Consider the following 23,800-nt stretch of genomic DNA (forward strand, 5'->3'; position numbering starts at 1 on the left):
CGCCCAGCTGGAGCCTGATAACATACTCAGTTGTGTTTCAGACGAAACTCTCCCATCTTCTTGCCATGAAAATTTAATTATTGATAAATCTGATGTAGATGAATTTGAACTGAATATGTCACAAAACCCTGACAACTACAAGCCTTCGCCTCTATTGTATGATATTGGCGTAAACGAAAATTTGAATTTTCAAATACAAGATGTGAATGAAGCTATTCTCAATGGCACATTTTTTAAACTCCCTATCTGTTTTCCTACTGACTTTGATGGGAACTATTTCCCTCCCTCAGCTTTATATTGCACATTAAAGAATGGGGAACAAGTAAAAAGAGATTGGTTGGCTTGGAGTGAAATTAAACATGCTTTGTATTGCTTTCCATGCCGTTTATTTAGTAAGTTGCCATTGACAATGAGATCTGTATTGGCATACCCTGAGGGATATAGTGGAGATAAATACTCTTGGAAGAGGGTTCATGACAAACTGAACCCCCACGAAAAAAGTGCAAATCACAAATCATGCTACATTCAGTGGCGAAACTTAGAAAATAGCTTACTTAAGAACAAACCAGATGTAAAAACTCACCTCACAGAAGCTATTGAAAAAGAAGCTGCCCGCTGGCGGGCTATTTTAAAAAGGATTCTGCATGTAATTTTATTTCTGGGCGAAAGAGGGCTGCCTTTAAGAGGAGACTCAAATTTGGTTGGTGACCCTAGAAATGGAAACTTTCAAGGAATATTAGAGCTTATCGCCCACTACGATTCTATTTTGCACGATCATTTGACAAAAGTACAACAATCGCAGGCAGAAAAAAAACGACTCCAAGTTCATTACCTTTCAATGGAAATTCAAAATGAGTTTATTTTGAGCTGTGCAAACAAAGTTTTCCAGACAATTGTAAAGGAAATCAATTAGGTAAAATACTTCTCTGTCATAGTTGACTCAACTCCTGACTCGGCACATATTGAACAAACCGTGTTTATTTTCCGATATGTTACTCGTTACCTTAAAGGAGAAGAAAACGTTCACAAAATTAACGAGAGGTTTTTCAAGTTTGTCGACTGCAGTAAGAAGACAGGAGAAGCAATCGCAGATTTAATACAGTCTACACATAAAGAGCACGATATTCTACTTAAGAACTGCAGGGGACAAGGATACGACAATGCGTCTAATATGAGTGGGATATACAAAGGTGTGCAGAGCAGAATCTTGGCTGATAACCCACTAGCATTATATTCGCCATGTGCTGCGCATAGTCTCAACTTATGCGGAGAAGAGGAGGCTCAATCTTGTGTAGAGGCTATCACATTCTTCGGAATCGTCCAAAAGTGCTACAATGTATTCAGTTCAAGTCCACAAAGGTGGGAAATTCTCCAAGAAAACATTGGGTGTTCGCTTCATTCTCATTCTAAAACAAGATGGTCTGCAAGAGTTGATAGCGTGCGGCCTTTTGCTGCTCATATTCCTGGACTGAAAGTTGCTCTTAGTAAGATTAAAGAGCTTTATCTCACTCCTCAAACTTTGGCCGAAATTAAGGGCATTGAACAGTATATGAATACATTTGAATGTCTACTTATGTCTACGACATGGTTTAAAGTGTCGTCTGAAATAAACTCCTGGAGAGTAGTTTTGCAAGCGAGACAAGCAACTCTGGACGTGGAAGTTGTCAATTTGCAACACTTAGTTGAAAACCTATCTACCCTTCGTTCTAAGTGGACTAGAATATTAGAAGAGTGTAAACTTGTAGCTGAAAATATTGGAATTTCACAAGAACTCCCAAAAAAAAGAAAAAAGACAAAATTTTTGGCTGATAGAAGTCATGAAAAACAGATTGATTGCCCAGAAGAGAACTTTAAAATTAATGTTTTTTATGTGTTGTTTGACAGTGTCATTGGAAACTTGACCCGAAGATACAAAGCTGTCAACAATATTAATGAATTGTTTAAGTTTCTTTGGCAATACCCAAGTATGACTCAAGAAGAACTAAAAAAAAGGGTGAAAAACTGGTGTGATCTCTATAAAACTGATGTATCTGAAGAAGAAACGCTTTTGGAAATTGAACACTTAAAAACTATTCAACCAGGAAACTTTTCAGAACATTTAAATCCACTGCAGTTACTAAATACTCTTTCAAACCAAAAACTGTCAAATCTCTTCCCTTATGTAGTAATTGCCATTCGAATTTTCTGTACTCTGCCTGTAACAGTTGCGGAAGCAGAAAGATCTTTTAGTTTGTTGTCTAGAGTGAAAAACTTTTTGCGTTCCACAATGGGTCAAGAACGTTTAACAAGTTTGGGAATGTTATCTTTAGAAAATAGTCTGGCCAGAAACTTGGATTTTGATGATGTTATAACTAGCTTTGCAAACAAGAAAAGTAGAAAAGCAAAATTTTAGATGACAATTTTTATTTGCCTATATTATTTTTTTATAGTTTGTGGAGTTTTTACTATAATTTTAAAAATATTCCAATTTAGTATTCCATTACTAACGTATCTGTGTTGTTATAATATATTTTTTTTATTTGAATTTTATTTTAGTAATTTGTACATTTAAGGTTACCAATTTCTAATTAATTATAATATTTCATATTGCAGTTAATTAATTATAATATTTCAAATTCACTATATTTTTTTCTTGTTTTATGTAGCTCCTACAATACATCTTGAACTTTTCAGTTGGTGAGGACTTCAGAGTTTCTGGTAGTGTGTTATATAACTTAATTCCTTTGTACAGCAAACTGTTTTGCGTATTCGTTTTGTCCTTTTTGTTTAATCTTATTTCCTTGCTAGTCCTTGTGTAATGTCTGTGAATGTCCTTAATGTATACGATTTTATTTGAGAAGTATTTTGGTAACATATATATATATATTTTTTTTTAATTTTGTTTTTTTTTTTAAAAGAAAGACAAACATTCCCGGGTTACGAATAACCCAACAATGTTTGAAAATCTCCTACTACCACCACAGAAAGCCGAAAATGTTGCTTGTGTTGTGATGGAGGACTTAGCCAGTCGAGGAATCGAACACGCGACGCTCGGGTGAGACCCAAGCGCTATGCCCACTCAACCACTGACCGGTCATGTTGTTTAATATTTTGTGAATAAATATCAACGTGTTCAAGGTCAGTATTTGTTTCACGGTTAACCAATTAAGTTCCTTTAACATTTTAACTATTTTTAAAAATCTATTTCTTTGGAGTTTTATTCTCATTACTCTGTTTTGGAGAAATTGAAACTTTTTCTGTTCTCTTTCATGTCAGAGGAAAAGGATACTTTATCAGTAGTTGAAGTGTGGAGCAATAATAGGCCACTTGCATCATATTTTTTATTTTTTTTTCCGGTTAAGGAAAATATTCTAAGACATTCTGTATTATTATTTTTTTTTTAATCGTATTTTTGAAACCCTGGGGATTTTTTGAAAATTTCAATCCGAAAAATCAGACCTTTTTTTATAAACCGGAAAGACGGGACATAATTTTATAGGTGAGAAAAAACAATGATTACATAGCCGAAAATCATTTAAAAAAAAAGAACGTTTTCCACACGAATGACACAGCAGAATAACGAGGCATACCAAAAATATTACATAATATTTTAATAAATATTTTTTTCCTTGATCCATCTTATTGATCATAAATCATTATAATGTACAACGTCTATATTAATAAATCCAATGTAGTATACTTGTACTTGTAAATTATAATAATAATAAGAATATTATAAAATTTGATTTTGATAAAATCAGCACCATAACCATTATACCTCTAAAACACGTACCGACATCTAAATTGTGCGGGGTTCTCTTCACATCTGTCAAAAATTCAACCAAATGAAAAGTTCGCAGAGAACAAACAATAAATCTAGTGAACGAATTCAAAAATTCGCCTGAAATCAAAGTGATGCCATTTAAAAAAATTAAATCAGTGTGGAATTTTACAAAATTAATAGGAACATTTTCAGTAAACGGGACATTTTCATGTAGTGACTGTGTAGTGGTTCCACGGTGTGAAACATATAACTACTTTAGACATCAACAATGCGTATTTCCAAATACCTATTAGTAAGGAGAGCCGCAAATACACCGGTTTCGTGTACAACGGAAAGTCCTTTGTTTATAGAGTTTTACCGCAAGGCTTAAAGACGTCCGTCGGGTCATTTTCGCGCGCAATGGACAGGATACTAGGCCCAGGAGTAAGAGATTTCTGTGCAAATTATTTAGATGACTTGGTCATATATTCGTGCGGAGATTTCGAAGAACATCTGGAGCACGTTAGTGTAGTTTTGGGGAGGTTGCGTGACGCCAACATGACTTGCAAGTTAGAAAAGTGCCAGTTCTTATTCACAGAAGTGCGGATGTTAGGACATATAATAACTCCATACGGTATACAGATGGATCCCGAAAAAATTTCTGCGATAGAAAACTTCCCTGCGCCCAAGAGGGTAAAACAAGTGAGAGGATTCCTAGGCTTAGTGAACTATTACCGAAGGTTCGCGAAGAAATACGGCGAAGCCACACGAATATTGTGCGATTTGTTACAGAAAAATAGGCCGTGGAGGTGGACCGATAAAGAACAAGAAGCATTTGACAATGTAAAATCATTATTTATAGAATCTGTAGTATTGCATCACCATGATCCAAACAGCACCTATTATTTGCAGACTGATAGTTCTGGTTTCGCGATAGGGGCGGAATTATACCAACTAGATAGCGATGGTAATCACCACGTCATCGGGTTTGTCAGCAAAGCACTGTCGGGCGCTGAATTAAAGTGGACCGTTTCGGAACAAGAACTATATGCCATAATATATTCATTACATAAATTCGAGACCTATTTGCGCGGCGTACGTTTGGTGATAAGGACCGACCATCAGGCTTTATCATTTCTAAAGACTTGGAAGATGTATAGCGGGAGAGTAACGCGGTGGATACTTTACCTAAATCAGTTTAATTTTAAAGTGGAATACGTAAAGGGCAAAGAAAACATCGGGCCCGATATTTTATCACGTTATTCAAGCGATGCCGTACGAATACAGGAAGAGAAGGTAGATTGTCCCGAAGTCGCTTCATTCGTGGTTAATGGGAAACGATTGATAAAATCACACTTAGAAAATCGAGAACTTTTGCAGAGACAAGATGATTTCCTTGGGGAGATAATCAGACACTTAAAGGGGGGTTTCCATAGCCCGCCCACGAAAGGGGTAAATAGGTATCTGAAAAATTACAGATTAGGAGGTAAAACGCTTTACTACAAAACGGGAAATTATGGTACGGTACTGGCAATACCAAACGGTTTAACAAAGGGACTGGTGGAATTAATACATCAGGAAATCGGGCACGCCGGCGGCCTAAAGACGGGACGGGCATTGAAAAGTAGATATTTTTGGCCGGGTATGACTAAGCAAATAAAAATGGTTATTAAGACTTGTCGTCTTTGTCAATTGGCGAAGCGCGAAATTCGGCCAACGGTGGGACCAGGACGTTCGATCATAACTCAGGAGGTAGGTGAGCTCGCAATGGCGGACCTATATGGAACATTACCGAGAAGCATTGGGGGAGTGCGATTTATCTTCGTAATACAAGACTCATTCAGTAGGTAGGGTAGACTGGGTACGATTGAAACAAGTTATGATTGAAACATCTCAATTTACTCGAAAACTATAATACCTAAGAGTGTGACGCAATAATCGAATCTCCGTCAGATCTGTAGGTACCTATCACCAGTAGCCAGTGTTACCGAAGCTCCCGATTTTTCGGGAGATCTACCGATTTTTCACTTCATCTCCCGATCTACCGAAATGGCACCAAAATCTACCGATTTTTCGGTGTTCTCAGCGATTTATCGTTTCTCGTCGATTCTTTGTTTATGGTCCGCACAACAGGCAAATAATTGTCTATGGTTAAAAAAAAAAAAACTAAAAAATTCCCCGGATTCGGGAATTGACCAGAATATTTACAAAATACTGCAATCTAAGCATATCTCTATTATACGCGGTTCACACGGGGCGACTTTTGTCGGTCAACTTTTGTTGGTTGGACAATTGAAAGCTAATCGCCACGTGTGAACACTCTGTCAACAAAGTTATCAACTTTTTTTGTTGCCTAGCAAAAGTTGAAAGCCCGTCTACTTTTGACGTTCGAGTACGACCATCGCCATTTTGGTTTTACTTGTCGTTCGAGTTTTTCACCGAATCGCCCCGTGTGAACACATGTTTCAACTCGCTTGTCTTTTTTAGTTACTCGCGGGAAAAAGTAAAATTTGAAACGGACCTCCTTCGGCGAGGAGTATTTTTATTGTAATTAAATTTAATCTAATAAAATATAACAGGAGGAACAAATTGAAAGTACCTATGAACGTTATTAATTAGGCATTTATTCTATAGTTCCGATTAGAATGGGTTAATTAATTAATTTAATTAATTATAATTTTCAGTTGACGCCATTTTGAATGTCAAAATCGCTTCAACTTAAATCGATACGTGTGAATCAAATCTTGTTCAACTTTTTTCGTAAAATAAAAGTCGGCCAACAAAAGTCGAAACGTCAGAACGCGCCATTATAGACCAATACGAACCGATCAATTACGAGTTACGAGCTGTGCTGTGATTTATAATTTATTACGTAACGCCAACTCCTCTTGCCTCTCCGTTTGCGTTTTTCAGTGCTTTGTTCTACGAACGTTTTTCTTTAATTATGACGAGCTCAGACTCTGATGCAGGCGAAGGTACGAGTAGGAGCATTGCTAAAAAAAGAAATATTCCCAATTATATAAAAAGGAGTGGGAAATTTTTCCCGATTATGCAGGTTGGCTTGCTCCTAGCAAAAAAAACGCAACTTTTGCATTCTGCAAGAGCTGCAACAAGGACATCAATATTGCCTCTGGAAGAGATGCAGTAACGAAGCACTCAAATTCCCAGGTACATCTAAAAAGCAGGAGATCAATAGAATCCCAACCGATGATCTCCATTTTCGCGAGCAGTGGAAAAAAGGCCCTTGAAGATCAAGTCAAGGAAGGTTAGTACTTATATTTTTAGAATGAGTCTCGCCACTCGTTATTTCACTAATTTGTTATTAATTACTAATTTGTTTATTATTTGTTCTGTGGGCCGTGAGCTCAGTTTTTCTGATTTACCTATTTATTAATTTGGCTTTCACTTCACCTATTTTAAGGGTGATCCTGGCCATACAAAGTTTCTTAAAATTACACAGAAGAAACAAACTTATTTATAAAAAATACAAGGTTTGATCTTAATTTCGAAACTTGAACTACTTTTAAATTAAATTAAGTATTCTTTTTTGTTTTTAAGCTGAAATTCGCATGAGTGGATTCGTCGCTGAGCATAATTTGCCATTTACAATCATGGATCATTTGCCGCAACTTATGCGCAAAATATGCCCGGACTCAAAAATTGCAGCGGAAATACAGTGTTCCCGCACGAAAACTCAAGCCATTATTGAAAATGTTATGGGGCAAGAAAGCTTCAAGAAGGTGTGCGAAGATCTGAGGTCATTAAAATTTTCATTAATTATTGATGAATCGACTGACAGGAGTACTATAAAACATTTATGCCTTGTAGTGAGATATTTTAAAAATAACACCATTAGAGATAACTTTCTAGCCTTGATTCCACTATCGTCTGCAAACGCCACCACTTTATTTGAACTTATTGATAATTTTTTTCTAAAACACGAGATACCATATAAAGTAAATATGATCGGTTTTGCATCTGATGGGGCCAACGTCATGATGGGTCATCAACATTCTGTCATGACTCTTTTAAAATTAGAAATACCAAATTTATTTGTTATGAAATGTATTTGCCATACATTTCATTTGTGCGCATCATATGCGTGTGAGAAATTGCCTCGTTTTGTAGAGGACTTTGTTAGGGACATTTATAATTATTTTTCGTCTAGTCCAAAAAGGATAGTGGAGTACAAAGATTTCCAGACATTCTGTCATTTAAAGGTCAATAAAATTCTACACCCTTCCCAAACCCGTTGGTTTCAGTACACGCTGCTGTAAAACGTGTACTGGAACAATATTCCGTATTAAAACTTTTTTTCATAGATGCTACACAAAATAATGATATTCTAGCTGCAGATAATATCCTTCAAAAAATTAATGATCCGGTCACTAAACTCTTTTTAGAATTTTTGGATTTCGTCCTACCTATTTTTAACAATCTCAATAAAGAGATGCAGGCGGAATATCCAAGAATTCATGTCTTGTACTCCGAAATAACACGGACTCTCAAGACTTTATTCGATTGTTATTTAAAGAGAACTTACATTGCAAGTATTCCTATTGAGGATGTTGATTATAAAAACCCAAGAAATTTTTTAGAGCTAAATGATATTTATTACGGGGTATTAGTCACAAATACCCTATTAGATTTAAATGAAGAATTGACAAATGAACAAATTCATTTATTCCGTTTTAGGTGTTTAGATTTTTATATTGAAGCCTGCAAAGAAATTATTGAACGATTCCCGCTAAAAAATAATATTTTAAAGGATTTACGTGCATTCCATCCAGCTCTGGTAAAAACTGGCGAAGTAGTGTCTATTGTCCCAATATGCAGGGCGTTTCCAAATTTAATTGCCATTAGTGATTTGCAAACAGTAGACACAGAATGGAGGTTATTGCGCAATGTCGATTTTGAAAATTTAAGTGATAAGTCAGATTTATTTTGGGAAAGCATAAGTAATATGAAATATGGCGATGGTTCCAAAATATTTCCAACTCTAATAAAATTTAAAATATTGAAGACAATATTAGTGATTTTTTAAACGAAAATCTGAAACAGAAAAATCAGAAAAGGAAACGGTCACATCTGGGACTCGAACCCAGGACCCTTGTCTTTCCGGGACAATGCTCTTTCCTTTTCTGATTTTTCTGTTTCAGATTTTCGTTTAAAAAATCACTAATATTGTCTTCAATATTTTAATATTACAATTTGAGGTTTTACTCAATAAAAGTTATTCCGAAAAAATACTAATAAAATTTGTTTATCACATTTTTACATTACCGCATTCATCTGCAAATGTAGAAAGGATTTTTTCAGCAATTAATTTGCTTAAAACCAATCAAAGGAATAGGCTATCTTCCAAGTCCATTGAAGGCCTCTTGCATTGCAAACGCCATATTAATAAAAACACCTGCTATGACTTTGACGTTGAAAAAAATATGATGTCTATTATGTCTAAAACACGTTGGTATAATGAAGAAAAGGAATAATCCAAATTTTCTTGTTTTAAATCTTCTACTCATTTTTATTTCTGTTATTTTTATGCTTTCCCCAGCACATTGTAATTTTTAATTTCTTTATAGTTATAATATCTTATTTTAATATGTTATCTAGGTTATACATAACTAGGTGGTTATTGCATTCTCTTTTCCATTTATTGATGGGTGTTATTTTTAAGCTTTCCGGCAGACATTGTGTATTTTTATTCCTTTAATGTTATAGTATTGTAATATGTTATCTTTAAATATAACTTGGTGGTTCTTGCATTCTCTTTTCCGTTATCGATTGGTGTTATTTTTAAGATTTTAGGCAGCACATTGTGTATTTTTATTTCTTTGATGTTATAGTATTGTTATATGTTATCTTTAAATATAACTTGGTGGTTCTTGCATTCTCTTTTCCGTTATCGATTGGTGTTATTTTTAAGATTTTAGGCAGCACATTGTGTATTTTTATTTCTTTAATGTTATAGTATTGTAATATGTTATCTTTAAATATAACTTGGTGGTTCTTGCATTCTCTTTTCCGTTATCGATTGGTGTTATTTTTAAGATTTTAGGCAGCACATTGTGTATTTTTATTTCTTTAATGTTATAGTATTGTAATATGTTATCTTTAAATATAACTTGGTGGTTCTTGCATTCTCTTTTTCGTTATCGATTGGTGTTATTTTTAAGATTTTAGGCAGCACATTGTGTATTTTTATTTCTTTATAGTTTTTATATTGTGTTGTAATGTGTTATCTTTCGATGATTCTTGCATCCTATCTACTGATGGGTATTATTTTTATGCTTTCCGGCAGCACATTGTAATTTTTTATTACTTTATAGTTATGATATTGTTTTGTAATATGTTATCTTTAAACATAACTAGATGATTCTTGCATCCTATCTACTGATGGGTATTATTTTTATGCTTTCCGACAGCACATTGCAATGCAAGAGTCCTTCAATGGACTTAGAAGAAAGCCTATTTCTTTGATTGGTTTTAAACAAATTAATCGATGAAAAAATCCTGTCTACATTTGCAGATGAATGCGGTAATGTAAAAATGTGATAAACAAATTTTATTAGAATAAAAACACATAAATTTGTTTTTGACCAAATTTGGTCAAAAACAAATTTATGTGTTTTTATTATAAATTATGATGAGCCACAAAGTGAATGCTTTTTACAATTACGAAATTTTATTAAAGTTGGAAACATTTTGGAACAATCGCCATATTTCATATTACTTATGCTTTCCCAAAATAAATCTGAATTATCACTTAAATTTCAAAATCGACATTGCGCAATAACCTCCATTCTGTGTCTATTGTTTGCAAATCACTAATGGCAATTAAATTTGGAAACGCCCTGCATATTGGGACAATAGACACTACATCGCCAGTTTTTACCAGAGCTGGATAGAATGCGCGTAAATCCTTTAAAATATTATTTTTTAGCGGGAATCGTTCAATAATTTCTTTGCAGGCTTCAATATAAAAATCTAAACACCTAAAACGGAATAAATGAATTTGTTCATTTGTCAATTCTTCATTTAAATCTAATAGGGTATTTGTGACTAATACCCCGTAATAAATATCATTTAGCTCTAAAAAATTTCTTGGGTTTTTATAATCAACATCCTCAATAGGAATACTTGCAATGTAAGTTCTCTTTAAATAACAATCGAATAAAGTCTTGAGAGTCCGTGTTATTTCGGAGTACAAGACATGAATTCTTGGATATTCCGCCTGCATCTCTTTATTGAGATTGTTAAAAATAGGTAGGACGAAATCCAAAAATTCTAAAAAGAGTTTAGTGACCGGATCATTAATTTTTTGAAGGATATTATCTGCAGCTAGAATATCATTATTTTGTGTAGCATCTATGAAAAAAAGTTTTAATACGGAATATTGTTCCAGTACACGTTTTACAGCAGCGTGTACTGAAACCAACGGGTTTGGGAAGGGTGTAGAATTTTATTGACCTTAAATGACAGAATGTCTGGAAATCTTTATACTCCGCTATCCTTTTTGGACTAGACGAAAAATAATTATAAATGTCCCTAACAAAGTCCTCTACAAAACGAGGCAATTTCTCACACGCATATGATGCGCACAAATGAAATGTATGGCAAATACATTTCATAACAAATACATTTGGTATTTCTAATTTTAAAAGAGTCATGACAGAATGTTGATGACCCATCATGACGTTGGCCCCATCAGATGCAAAACCGATAACCGATATTTTTTTATTACTTTATAGTTATGATATTGTTTTGTAATATGTTTTCATTATCATTATTATTTTGGTAACACATTGTTTATTATTTTTTTTTTTTTGTATAAATATTATTGTTTTTGATATCTTTGTTTTACTTTGTACATCGTACAAAAAAAAGGATTGTTGAGCAGTGATAGAAATGCGGAGTTGTATACTGCGCTCACAGCTTTTTGGGATAATTTTTGAAGGATTCTTCCCAGATAAGAGATTCTACTGCCCAATTGTCTTTTGTATACACTCAGCATGCTTGTAAAGGTTTAATTTTAATCTAATATAACTCCATTTATAACAATTTCTGTATAATTTCATTAACAATTTTAATTTGGCCCATGCACTTTCTTTTTGTTTTTGATGATTCAACTGAGATATTTGTAGGTATTTCTTAATAAAGGATTAAGGATTACTAAACAGTGTACCTACCGTTATCAAGCATCTGTCGCCAGGTGACAGGTGTTTTGAAAAAGCCCATGAGGTGGTTGATTGGTTCCTAAATAAAATTAAAATTCATAAATTTTTTCGTTTCATTTAATTGTACACATCCCGATGACGAAGGTCGTTACTTGTATAAATGTCGCTCACTTTTAAAAGTAAGTAGGTATTACATGATTTTTGACGTCTCGCAAAGTGACAGGTGACAGTCCAAGGTCGATGTTTCACAAAAATTTGCGCCGAGTTGCCAGACGTAAAATAAGTCCCCGTTAAACGTTAGGGCAAATTGCGTTATTCCACGGGCAACATCTACAATAATCATATTGACGGCGCTGCTTATGGGTTTTTTCGTTAGTTGTTAAGGTTATGCTTCGGAATAATAAAAGGGATTCGTATTATTGACAAAGGAGAAATTTTGTTAAAATAATTCTAGTGATCTCCCGATTTATCACGATTTCTCCCGATTTTTAGGCGTAAATTCTCCCGATTTTGAATTTTTGAGTTCGGGAACGACGGGAACACTGCCAGTAGCCCTCCAGCCGGCGAGTGATACAGTCGTGCACAGGAGACATTATTGGATTTCGCGCTAAAAAGTAAGTAGTTACGAAATTTTTGTTTACGTTATAACTCATTTTACTCTCGCAGCTCGACGAAACTTTTTATTACATTCTCTTCTTTATCTATTTTAGAGTATTTGTAATGCATTTGCGCGGCGTTTATGTCTATTTAAAGGGCTTATTTTAGACCTTAAAGTAGAAAATGCAGCGTGGGGATGTTTGAAACAACTCGTGTGGGGATGATTGCAACGTTTCAATCATGACCATGTTTCAACCGTCCACACGGAGAGAAAATTAAATAGTTATAATGAAAATTGAAATCATTCTGTCTTCGGTAATCTTGAATACGGATGATGAAGTCGACCATCAGTCATTCGACCGTAGACAGTAGACAACCTCACTTAACCATATTATAATTATATATAAAGTTCATGTTCAGCGTTAATAGTATACACAATATTAGGACTAAAAGTTGACAACAGAGAAAAAAAATACATACGAACAATAGGTAATATTTAAAGATTAGAGATTTATAATTATGAATCGAGTTTTCACACAGCCCGCCTCAATAGGCTAGCCTGTGTTGAGGCAGTCATTTTATAAGTTAATTTGAAATACATACGAACATACCTACACTTGTAAGGTATATTCACTTAATACGATGGTTTCATTAATAATGTCGTATTTTGTCGGTAAAGGCCCTATCATTACTTTTATTCCAATTTTTTACGATATCCAACCTCATCGTGATGGGTAGGTACCTACTCTTGCAATTGTTTTCATTCAGTATTTCTGACGAGGATTTTTTTTTTAATTTTTCAGATGCCTAGAAAACGAATAAACGTCACAGACCGAAATACTAGAGACATGTTTTCATATCAGCAAGCATATGAAGAAACATTATCTGGAAGATCGTTGAGAAAGGCTGCAGCGATGTTTAATTTGGACCACGTCTCATTGGGAAGGTACAAAAAAAAGAGAGAAAGTGCACCAATAGATACATCTGTTGATTCCATAACCATGGGATACAATTCGGCGAAGAAAGTATTTTCCCCATCTCAAGAAACTGAGATTGAAAATTATGCAATAAAAAACGGCAGACATTTATTTTGGACTGTCTAGAAAGGATTTAAGAAAACTGGCATTTGATTTGACCACACGGTACAACCTGACAAGGCCAAATTCATGGGACACAAATAGCATGGCCGGAATAGAATGGCTACGAGGATTTTTAGACCGCAATCCACAATTATCTGTAAGGTGTGCCCAAGCCACGAGTTTGGCACGAGCGACAAGTTTTAATCGACATAATGTTGATGAATTCTTCAAAAATTTAGCGAACGTTTTGGATAGATATAAATTTGAAGCAAAGGACATCTACAACGTAGATGAGACCGGTGTCACAACTGTTCAAAAACCAAATCGGATTGTAGCCAGAAGAGGAACTCGGCAAGTAGGTGCGGTAACGTCGGCCGAACGAGGAACTCTCGTAACTGTTACTGTAGCAGCAAACGCAATTGGCAACTCAATTCCGCCGATGTTTACATTCCCACGTATCAAATATCAAAGCCATTTCTTAAAAGATGGTCCGATTGGTAGTATCGGTACCGCGAACAAATCTGGATGGATGCAAGAAGAAGATTTTACCATATTTCTAAATCATTTTCAAAGGCACACCAATTCGTCTTTAGATCATAAAGTTCTTTTATTACTTGATAATCATTCATCGCATGTTTCTATAAATTGTATTGATTACTGTTATGCCAATGGTATAATCATGCTCTCCTTTCCCCCGCATTGCAGTCACAAATTACAGCCATTGGATCGATCAGTGTTCGGACCATTTAAAAAAGCGGTGAATACAGCTTGTGATGGGTGGATGAGAACAAATCCAGGAAAACCAATGACTATTTATGATATCCCAAGCATAGTGGCGACTGCTTTACCCCGGGCAATAACCCAAACTAACATTCAATCTGGGTTTAGATGTTCTGGAATTCATCCGTATAACAGAGACATATTCAGTGATTTAGATTTTGAACCCTCGTACGTCACGGACAGACCAAATCTAAATGTTTTAAGTAGTGCCGAAAGTGACCCAGTGGTATTTCAAAACTCAGAGATTTCACGGCCACTTGAAGCAGCTGTTCCACCTACTTTAATCTCAGTGATTTCGCAGCCAATTTCTGTAGGAATTGAAACAGTTGTTCCGTCCACTCAGAGAGGCTCGGTGACTCCAGAACCAAATGTTAGTACTGAATCAATAACATTTGTTACGTGTTCATTGAGAGGTTTGGTCAGTTTAACAAATAATACGCTGCCTTTACCTACAGCTTCTGATCCTCTTGAGATTAACACGACCGAGTCTCTGATATCATCGTCACAAAATTATGTACATGAATTACCAGTCGATTTTATTTCCGAAAGCAATTATTGCAACTTGTCCGTGCCTTCAACAAGTAAAATGTTTATACCAGAAAGCGTGCGACCATTCCCAAAAGCGCTACCCAGGAAAACACCAGAGGTTTGAAGAAGAGGAAATCCACTATTTACACAAACACGGAAAAAGAATATATACGAACAGAAACCAAAGAAAAGGAAAGAAAAAAAGGTGCTAACATGATAAAAAAAGAACATGAAGAATACAGAGAGGAAGAAAAAGAAGACTGAAACAACAGAAATATATCGAAATAACGCTTCGAGATCAGATAAACATACTTTTTGTTTAGTATGTGGTGAAGACTATAATTCTAGTAAGTCCGGTGAAATTTGGGTCCAGTGTATGATTTGTGAACTTTGGGCTCATGAAAAGTGCACCAAACAAGAATTACAGTACACTTGTCATAATTGTGAATCTGACTAATTATTGATGGTGTGCCTTGTAATATGGACGGATAATTTTATAAATATATTTAATTGCGTAAGAGTAAGGAGTTTACCTAATATTTGATTACTCATCGTTTCATTAATGTTAATTTTTATAATGTACCTTAAGAAGTAGGTAGGTACCCCTTTGTTTTAGTGCCATTCTTTACACATAGGTGTTTTATTCGTATCATTCAAGTGTTCACTGAATTTTTTTGTAGGTAATAAGTCACAAGTAATTATAATGATACAGTACCAGATACTTACCTACTGATTGTTTACTTGTAATAGATACTATTTACTTATTTATGACCATTTTCATTTTTTTGTTTTGTTGGCTAAGCCCTTTGTTTTAGTATCGTTCTTTACAGAAAGACGTTTTATTCGTATCATTTAAGTGTTTACTTACCTTTTTGTAATTGATAAGGGGTTTAAAAAAAGGGGTTTAATGTTACTTCCAGTGTTAAGTACCTACCTACAATTTTTTTTCTTCTTTAAATAGATACCTAATATATACTTATATATTATTTATTTTTATACTTATTTATTAGATATTTATGGCCCCTTAACCGATTATTTAGAGTTTTGTTAGTTCTAGAATATTGCGATACTTTGTAATAATATGATCTCACATCACAAACCACAGATACAATTATTTTCTATTTTTGATTTCTTAATTGTTGAATTTTACATGGAGAAAATTCTGTCGAGTCAGAGGTAAAATCAACATTGTTATGATTGAAACAGTGTGATGATTGAAACAAGCACTTTTGTATGAAAGCAAAAAACTTATTTTTAATACCGTTCTATTCTGTTCCAGGAAAATATCGCTGGAAAACTATGTTGATTATGCCAAATACTCATAGTTAGTATAACTAAGAGCACTTAAACACAAATAATAAATAATATATTTAAAGTTGTTTTATTTCAAGACATTTATGTTTATAGTTTTTAAAATACTTGTGATATGTTTAATCACTATTCATGATCTCATTGAGTACTGTTTTTATAATGAAAATGTTTAATATTTATTAAAATTACTCCAATTATTCCAAAGATATTTAGAGTGTTTCAATTATCCCCACATACTGTTTCAATCGTCCACACTATGGGCATAATTGAAACAGATTTCCCCATCGTCTTTAAGTGGTTATTGTAGCTTACCTGTACGAGTTGTGGCCATCCAATAAATTTAATTTGATAACTAGATAGATCATAGATCATCTAGTATAAACATCTTATCCATAAATACAAAAGAAATATTACTACACCTAGTTAAGGTAAAAGTGTTTCAACCATACCCGGTCTACCCTACATTCAATTACATAAACTTAAAATAGCTAGTATCAGGACGGTATTGAATTGCGTAGAGCGGTTCATAAAGAAATTAAGGGTGGATGCACTATTAACGGACAATGGGTCTCAATTCACATCGAGAAAATGGGATCAGGGTTTAGGACGGTTAGGTATAAAGGTTATGCATACATCAGTACGGAACCCCGGTCCAAATATCACGGAGAGGGTGAATAAGGAGATGGGACGGATTTTCAGAATATATTGTCATGAGAAACATACCAAGTGGCCGATGATCCTCAACGACATAGAGAAAACATATAATAACACAGTGCATTGTACGACCGGATTCTCACCGAACGAGGTAGCTTTTGGGAAACCACCGAAGTATAGTTTAGACAAATACATGCGCGAAAGCATTATACCAAAATTGACAGCTGAAGAGGTAAGAGGTGCGGTACGAAGAAATGTTGTCAATAGCGCCGAGAAGAGGCAACAATTTTATAATATAGGCAAAAGGTTAGTTACATACGAGATAGGCACTTTGGTAAAGCTCAAACGGTGCACGCAGTCGAACTTATTGAGAAAGGAAATAAAGAAGTTCGCGTTAATATATGAAGGACCTTATGTAATCGCTGCCGTGCCATATAATTACACCTATACGCTGGTCGACCCCAAGACGTGGGAGATAAGGGGGGATTATAGCGCCATACACCTGGCAAGGTATTACCTTAGAGAGGCAGAAAAGAGACCGAAACAAATAGAATTGATTGAGATCGACTGACAGGGAATAGGCATGTTATGTTAGAAAATAGTTCATTTTTACTAATTTAGGTTCTTGTAATCGCATTATAAGTATGAGGTAATTAATATATCATGTTAGAGAATAGTGCCTTGGTAAGATTTAGTTTTATGGTCGGGCTCTGAGGTTATATTCTTATGATCATGTTTAGAATATTTTACTACATTAACGCTGAGATTTAAGGTACGTATAGGGAAAGGAAAAAAAAATTTTGGGGTTGTCTTTCCTCAACTTTTCTAGGCTGCGTAGGAGTTAGTAAAGAATAAAGGGGCTTTGAAATGATACGTTAAATTTAGGCAATATTGTTACATTAATTTTCGATTAAGGGATTTTGCATAAAAAGGAGGAGAAACACTTCGCGAACAATCTAGCTAAGTGTCACTAGGAGGTGGGAGGTGAAAGAGGAAGAAATAATGAAAGGAATCATGAACAAGGACCACGAGGGGAGGGCTGAAAGAAAGGAATGATAGAAATATTTAAGAGAATTTTTTTTTTTAAACATGTATACCAAATGGAATACGGACAGGTTGGAAATATATACATAGATATGTATATATAATTTTCTTCTAAATCAATAAATTTATATAAAAGCATTTGCGAGACACTCACGTATTCATAAGAAGGTCGCAATAAGTCAGACGACACTCAAATCACATACACCAACCTTCCGTGAGCCATATGGTCAAGTAGGACCGCGAGATTTAAACAATCTTTGATTTGATCATATGTAAAGGAGGTTCTGGTCCAACTAGGTTGAGAACCACTGGGACACGCGAGTCGAGGGGCGTGTCCAATTCAATAAACCAAATTTAATCCAATTCAATAAACCAAATTTAATCCAATTCAGGTTTTATTAAGGCTTTATTGATAACCAGCCACACATACGGATTATTATTTATTAAAGAAAATGAAAAAATTAAAGTAACGCGAAAATTAAAAAAAAAAAAATGGAGAACGAATCAAAGATTGCGTACTTTTCGGTAGGAACAATTAACAGGAAAAGGTTTAGAACAGTTGTTTCAGGTTTTAGGGAGGAACGCTTGAAAAAAAAAGGAGGGGATAATGTGTTACCGTGAACAGTCACCGGGCGGCATTGCAAAGCCACTTGAGGGAAACCAAAATGGAAGCCGACGATCACGGTAGCGGATATTGTTTCCGATTAAGGAACTGAACCATAGCCGAGGCCAGGGGTGCGCAACAATGAAAAAAAAAACGGAAAAACAGATGAAGAAAAATTACCTATGTTTAGGTCTAATCCCACCGACTAACACCTGTAGTCTTAACCGCTGGATTTAGACCTATAGGGAGGCTGTGATGGACCAAGGTCTTTCCCGAGGTAAATGATATAAACCGTCATAGTAGAGCCATCTATCGGAACATACACATATGAATTACAGGGAACTGCATGCAAGACTGTCTTTCGAAATGGAGTGCGGTGTCGACGATATGAAGAAGAAGATGGATGCTTTATTGGCTGGGTTGCGCCGGGAAAAAATGAAGATGAAAAAATCAGAAGGAACTGGCAAAGGTAAGCTTGTAATTAAAATAAATTGTACAAATGTTCATACATATTTCATATTATTTATAATTATTTTTATTTCTTTTCTTTCACTGTAATTTGTACTTCAACTGTAATTGTATTTCAATGTAATATTTTAGTGTTGCATATAATAAGTTAAGTAATGCTTCTCTCAACTGTTAAAATGTTAACCTCAATACAAGCTTTAGTCCTAGTGAGGTTAATTATTTGTGTAAAAAAACAAAACATATAAGTACGATGAGAAATTATAAATAAAATATAATAAAATAAAAATAAAATTTATTATGTAGGTACTCACTATATTTAACTTGTAAGTACTATTATTTATTATGTACTTACTATATGTGTAGTACCAACTTAACTCTCTAAACCCATACATCTTAAATCTACATTTCAATCTTGTGGCCAGGGGGCAACTGATCTGTAATAATAAAATAAATTTTTATTCAAGGTTCTGCAGATGTATATGTGTCGGCCTGGTTTCCATTCAAGCATCTACTGTTTCTGTTGGACAGAAACAAACCACGGAAAAGGCTAAATACGGTAAGTTTTACATTAGTGATATTTACATTTATAAATTCAAGGCATACGATCTTGCCACGGCAACTTTCCAGTAGTACAGCAATAATCAGCGATTTCATTTCGTATAGCTTGTACTGATATGGATGATCTGCGAGGTATATTTGCAATTGGTAAAAAATATGTTGTTTCCTCGTCGTTCCTCCACGTTCCTGGTATAAATAGGCCTTCATCATTTTCAGTATCAATACTACCTGGTGGAGTGTACATGTTTCTTGAATTTTCACTTTTCCTTAAAAAGTTATGCAAGTGGGCTACTGTTAACACAACCAATTGGGCTATTTTAGGTTCGAGTAACATAGGTTTTCTCAAAACTCTAAATACATTTGCGGATATCCCGAACGCATTCTCTACAACTCGTCGAGCTCTGGACAGTCGATAATTGAAGATTTTTTTTGGGATCCTTTAGGGTGCACACCTGGATAGGGCTTCATAAGATGCATGCCTAGTGGAAATGCACTATCGCCTAAAAAGTAGTATGGTATAGTTTATTGTCTGCCTCTTAAGGTGTTTGCGGCTGGCAAATTTAATGATTCTTCATCCATCTTTCTTCTAAGAACTGAATCATTAAATACACCTCCATCTGAAATCCTACCTTGACATCCTACATCGATAAAAATAAAGTTATAAGAGGAATCCACTAAAGCGAACATAACAATACTAAAGAAATGCTTATAATTATAGTATTCTGTTCCACTGTTGAAGGGTGCCTGCAGGACTACGTGTTTTCCATCCATAGCTACCAAAACGTGAGGAAACTGCCAAAGTTCTTGAAACTCGTTTGCAATAGTGAACCATTCTTGAGGTGAAGTCGGCAACCGAAAAGAAACGGTTTTGATTATTTATTATTTTACAGGAAGAAATGCAGAGCGCTGATGAATCGTCAAACGCACAAGACACGGCTTCAACAAGTAAGGCCACAGAATCAGAGGATTCGACCTGTGTCTACCCGTCGTCCGAAAATACGCCACCTTTCAAATCTCCAGCGGCAAATTATAAGAAAAAGAAGGTTCTTAGTATGGACCAACAAAACCAGCACATGTTACAGTCAGCATTTGATGTGCTTAAAGCCAGTGCAGCGAAAGCAATCACTGCTTCTAGACCCGCTACTTCTGATGTATCCCTAGATGAAAGCCAGATGTTTGCAAATTACCTAACTGTCAAATTAAAGACATATTCACAGCGAACCAAGAATGCCCTACAGCATCAAATAGCTAACTTGTTTTTTTTGCTGATAACGGAGAATTCGAAAACATTCCACCAGCTACACGAGGGTATTTTACTCAGCCACCAACAGCTCTTCCTCCACGTATGTTCGAATCTCCACATCATTCGCCTTTGCAGACGGTTGCAACTACACAACCATGTACTCCATCTCCAGTTTATGCTGAACAAGAATCTTTATATTCTCTCCAACAAGACTCTGAAGATTCGTTACAAGATTTACTAAACTGCTAAACGCATTTTAATTAAGATTAAAATTATTATACTTACTTAATTATTTTATATTAACTTTTAAGTAACAAAGAAAACTCACCTTTATCAGTCCTTTTAATTCGTCGACGATAGCTTGACAGGTTTCTCGAACTATGATGCTTATTGATTGTTTGGATACTCTGAATGTGTATTGCAAGCTGGTATAAGAATCTCCTGTAGCCAAATAACGCAAAGTTATGCTTAATCTATCTTGTATCGAAATAGATTTTCTAAATGTGGTATCCGCCTTTTTTATTTTTGGCCCAATTAAATTAATGAAGTACTCGAAGTCGCTTGGTGACATGCGAGTGAAGTTTTTGTATTTTCCACTTATGTTTTGAAATTTTAAATCTCTCATTAAAGCTCTTCCGCCACATCTTTCTCTGTTTTTGAACAATTCTAACTCCCACCAACGTCGCCTTTTTTGTTTTTTTTTCTTTATATTATTGTGAATAACAATGAAGGACGCGCAAGCAATCGTCAAATTCTCAAACACTTCCGCAGTCGACGACATGGTGGGAGGAAATGAACACGCGATGATCGCAGCGACGTTACGGAGATACGGGCTCTTGATCGCGACGCGGATACGAAACGGAGGTACGGTACGGACAAAAGATGATGCGTCCAGAGTTTTTGGATCGCGACGCTGCACAGTGGCTTAAATTTGAGCGCTGGCGCGACATTGACCCCAGATCGGCATGTTCCCGAAATTATTTTTTTTTTACCAATGTGTTCTCAGTTAATCACTGACATTAAAAAAACCATTGAAAATAACATCCGAAGCTTACTTACTCGGTAATTACGCACAGAACTGAGATGTTCGGGCGCGCAACTATGCTGCTGTATCTAGGCGAGTTTGAAGGCGTGCGGAATCAGGTTGTTTGTGTACTTGTTTCACAAAAAAAGTATTTTTAAAAATTACTTGACATATTCTTTAAGATACGTGCTTTATTTAAATAACTGAAAATTTTTTTTTTTCATAAATTATAACTGTTGCCTTGGTTCAAAGTTTACCTTTTTTTCCAATTTTTTTTACCAAAGTTTTGCCTTTAATGGAGTAGGAATAAAAATCTTCACAAGTCTTCACGCTAATTTTAATAGGATATTATTGCTGTGTCTTTTTTGTACACGGACAAAAAAAATCACCACCAACTTTAGCCAGCCACTCCAGTAATTGCATTTTTAAGAAATGATTGTACTTAATTTTCGTCAATTTTTTTCAGAATCCTATATTTGACTCCGATATGTCAAAGAAAGATCAACTGTATGTAATAATTTGTTCTTCGTACCGTTAGAATAAAATTAAAGTTATTCCCAATTATTCACTGTCAATTTAAATTAACATTTGAAACTCAATTATTATGTAATTAGTCGCAGAACAGGGATACACTGATATTCGGGCGCGCAACTATGCTGCTGTATCTAGGCGAGTTAGAAGGTGTGCGAAATCAGGTTGTTTGTGTACTTGTTTTACAAAAAAGTATTTAAAAAAAATTCTTGAGATATTTTTTAAGATACGTGCTTTATTTAAATAACTGAAAAAAATATTTTTTTCATAAATTATAACTGTTGCCTTGGTTCAAAGTTTACCTTTTTTTCCAATTTTTTTTACAAAAGTTTAGCCTTTAATGGAGTAGGAATAAAAATCTTCACAAGTCTTCACGCTAATTTTAATAGGATATTATTGCTGTGTCTTTTTTGTACACGGACAAAAAAAATCACCACCAACTTTAGCCAGCCACTCCAGTAATTACATTTTTAAGAAATGATTGTACTTAATTTTCGTCAATTTTTTTTCAGAATCCTATATTTGACTCCGATATGTCAAAGAAAGATCAACTGTATGTAATATTTAGTTCTTCGTACCGTTAGAATAAAATTAAAGTTATTCGAAATTATTCAATGTCAATTTAAATTAACATCTGAAACTCAATTATTATGTAATTAGTCGCAGAACAGGGGTACACTGATATTCGGGCGCGCAACTATGCTGCTGTATCTAGGCGAGTTTAAAGGCGTTCGAAATCGGGTTGTTTGTGAACTTATTATACAAAAAGTACTTTTAAAAATCACTTGAGATATTCTTTAAAATACGTGCTTTATTTAAGTAACTGAAAAAAAACTTTTTTTGATAAATTATAACTGTTGCCTTGGTTCAAAGTTTAGCTTTTTTTCCTTTAATGGAGTAGGAATAAAAATCTTCACTAGTCTTCACGCTAATTTTAATAGGATATTATTGCTGTGTCTTTTTTGTTCACGGAAAAAAAATCACCACCAACTTAAGCCAGCCACTCCAGTAATTGCATTTTTAAGAAATTATTGTACTTAATTTTCATAAAATACAAACTTAGCGCCCAAGTTACACGCTACTTTTTATAAAAGCATTAAAATTATTATCAACATTTCAACTCATAAGAATTAACAAAAAATAAGTGGTATTTCTTATTAATACTTAAAAAAACATCAATGGTGCCAAATAGTCGAACGCCGAGAGCGATGTCGCGCCAAATCATTAAAATTGGCCACTGTGCGCTGGTACGAAACGGAGGTACGGTACGGACAAAAGAACATGTCTGGACCCAGCTTCATGCATTTTCGAGGACCGGGTGAAAAACCGACTCATGACCGTCACGAACAACCGTGATCATTTGGTGGGGGACCCCCACCACCGCTCACCGTCCACTGTCGCTCTCTCACCGTAGTCGCTTACTGAGGTGAGGGAGCCACTGACGAACGTTCTCTCTC

General features: G+C 34.9%; 1 protein-coding gene and 1 long non-coding RNA gene across 2 annotated transcripts in view; one reads left to right on the forward strand and one right to left on the reverse strand.

Moving 5' to 3' along the window:
• LOC149411897 (uncharacterized) overlaps positions 1–23,800 on the reverse strand; it is a 138,887-nt gene that overhangs the window by 56,096 nt on the left and 58,991 nt on the right. The window lies entirely within an intron of this gene.
• LOC149411899 (uncharacterized) lies at positions 18,847–21,971 on the forward strand. Its single transcript, XM_089646234.1, has 4 exons — positions 18,847–18,988; positions 19,452–19,649; positions 20,285–20,328; positions 20,436–21,971. Exons 1-4 carry the CDS (start codon positions 18,847–18,849, stop codon positions 21,027–21,029), a joined length of 978 nt encoding a protein of 325 aa, XP_089502360.1. The 3' UTR covers positions 21,030–21,971.

The sequence above is a fragment of the Hesperophylax consimilis genome, chromosome 24 (assembly GCF_061612785.1).
Source record: "Hesperophylax consimilis isolate HC1 chromosome 24, BYU_Hcon_1.0, whole genome shotgun sequence".
Taxonomy (NCBI): Eukaryota; Metazoa; Arthropoda; class Insecta; order Trichoptera; family Limnephilidae; genus Hesperophylax; species Hesperophylax consimilis.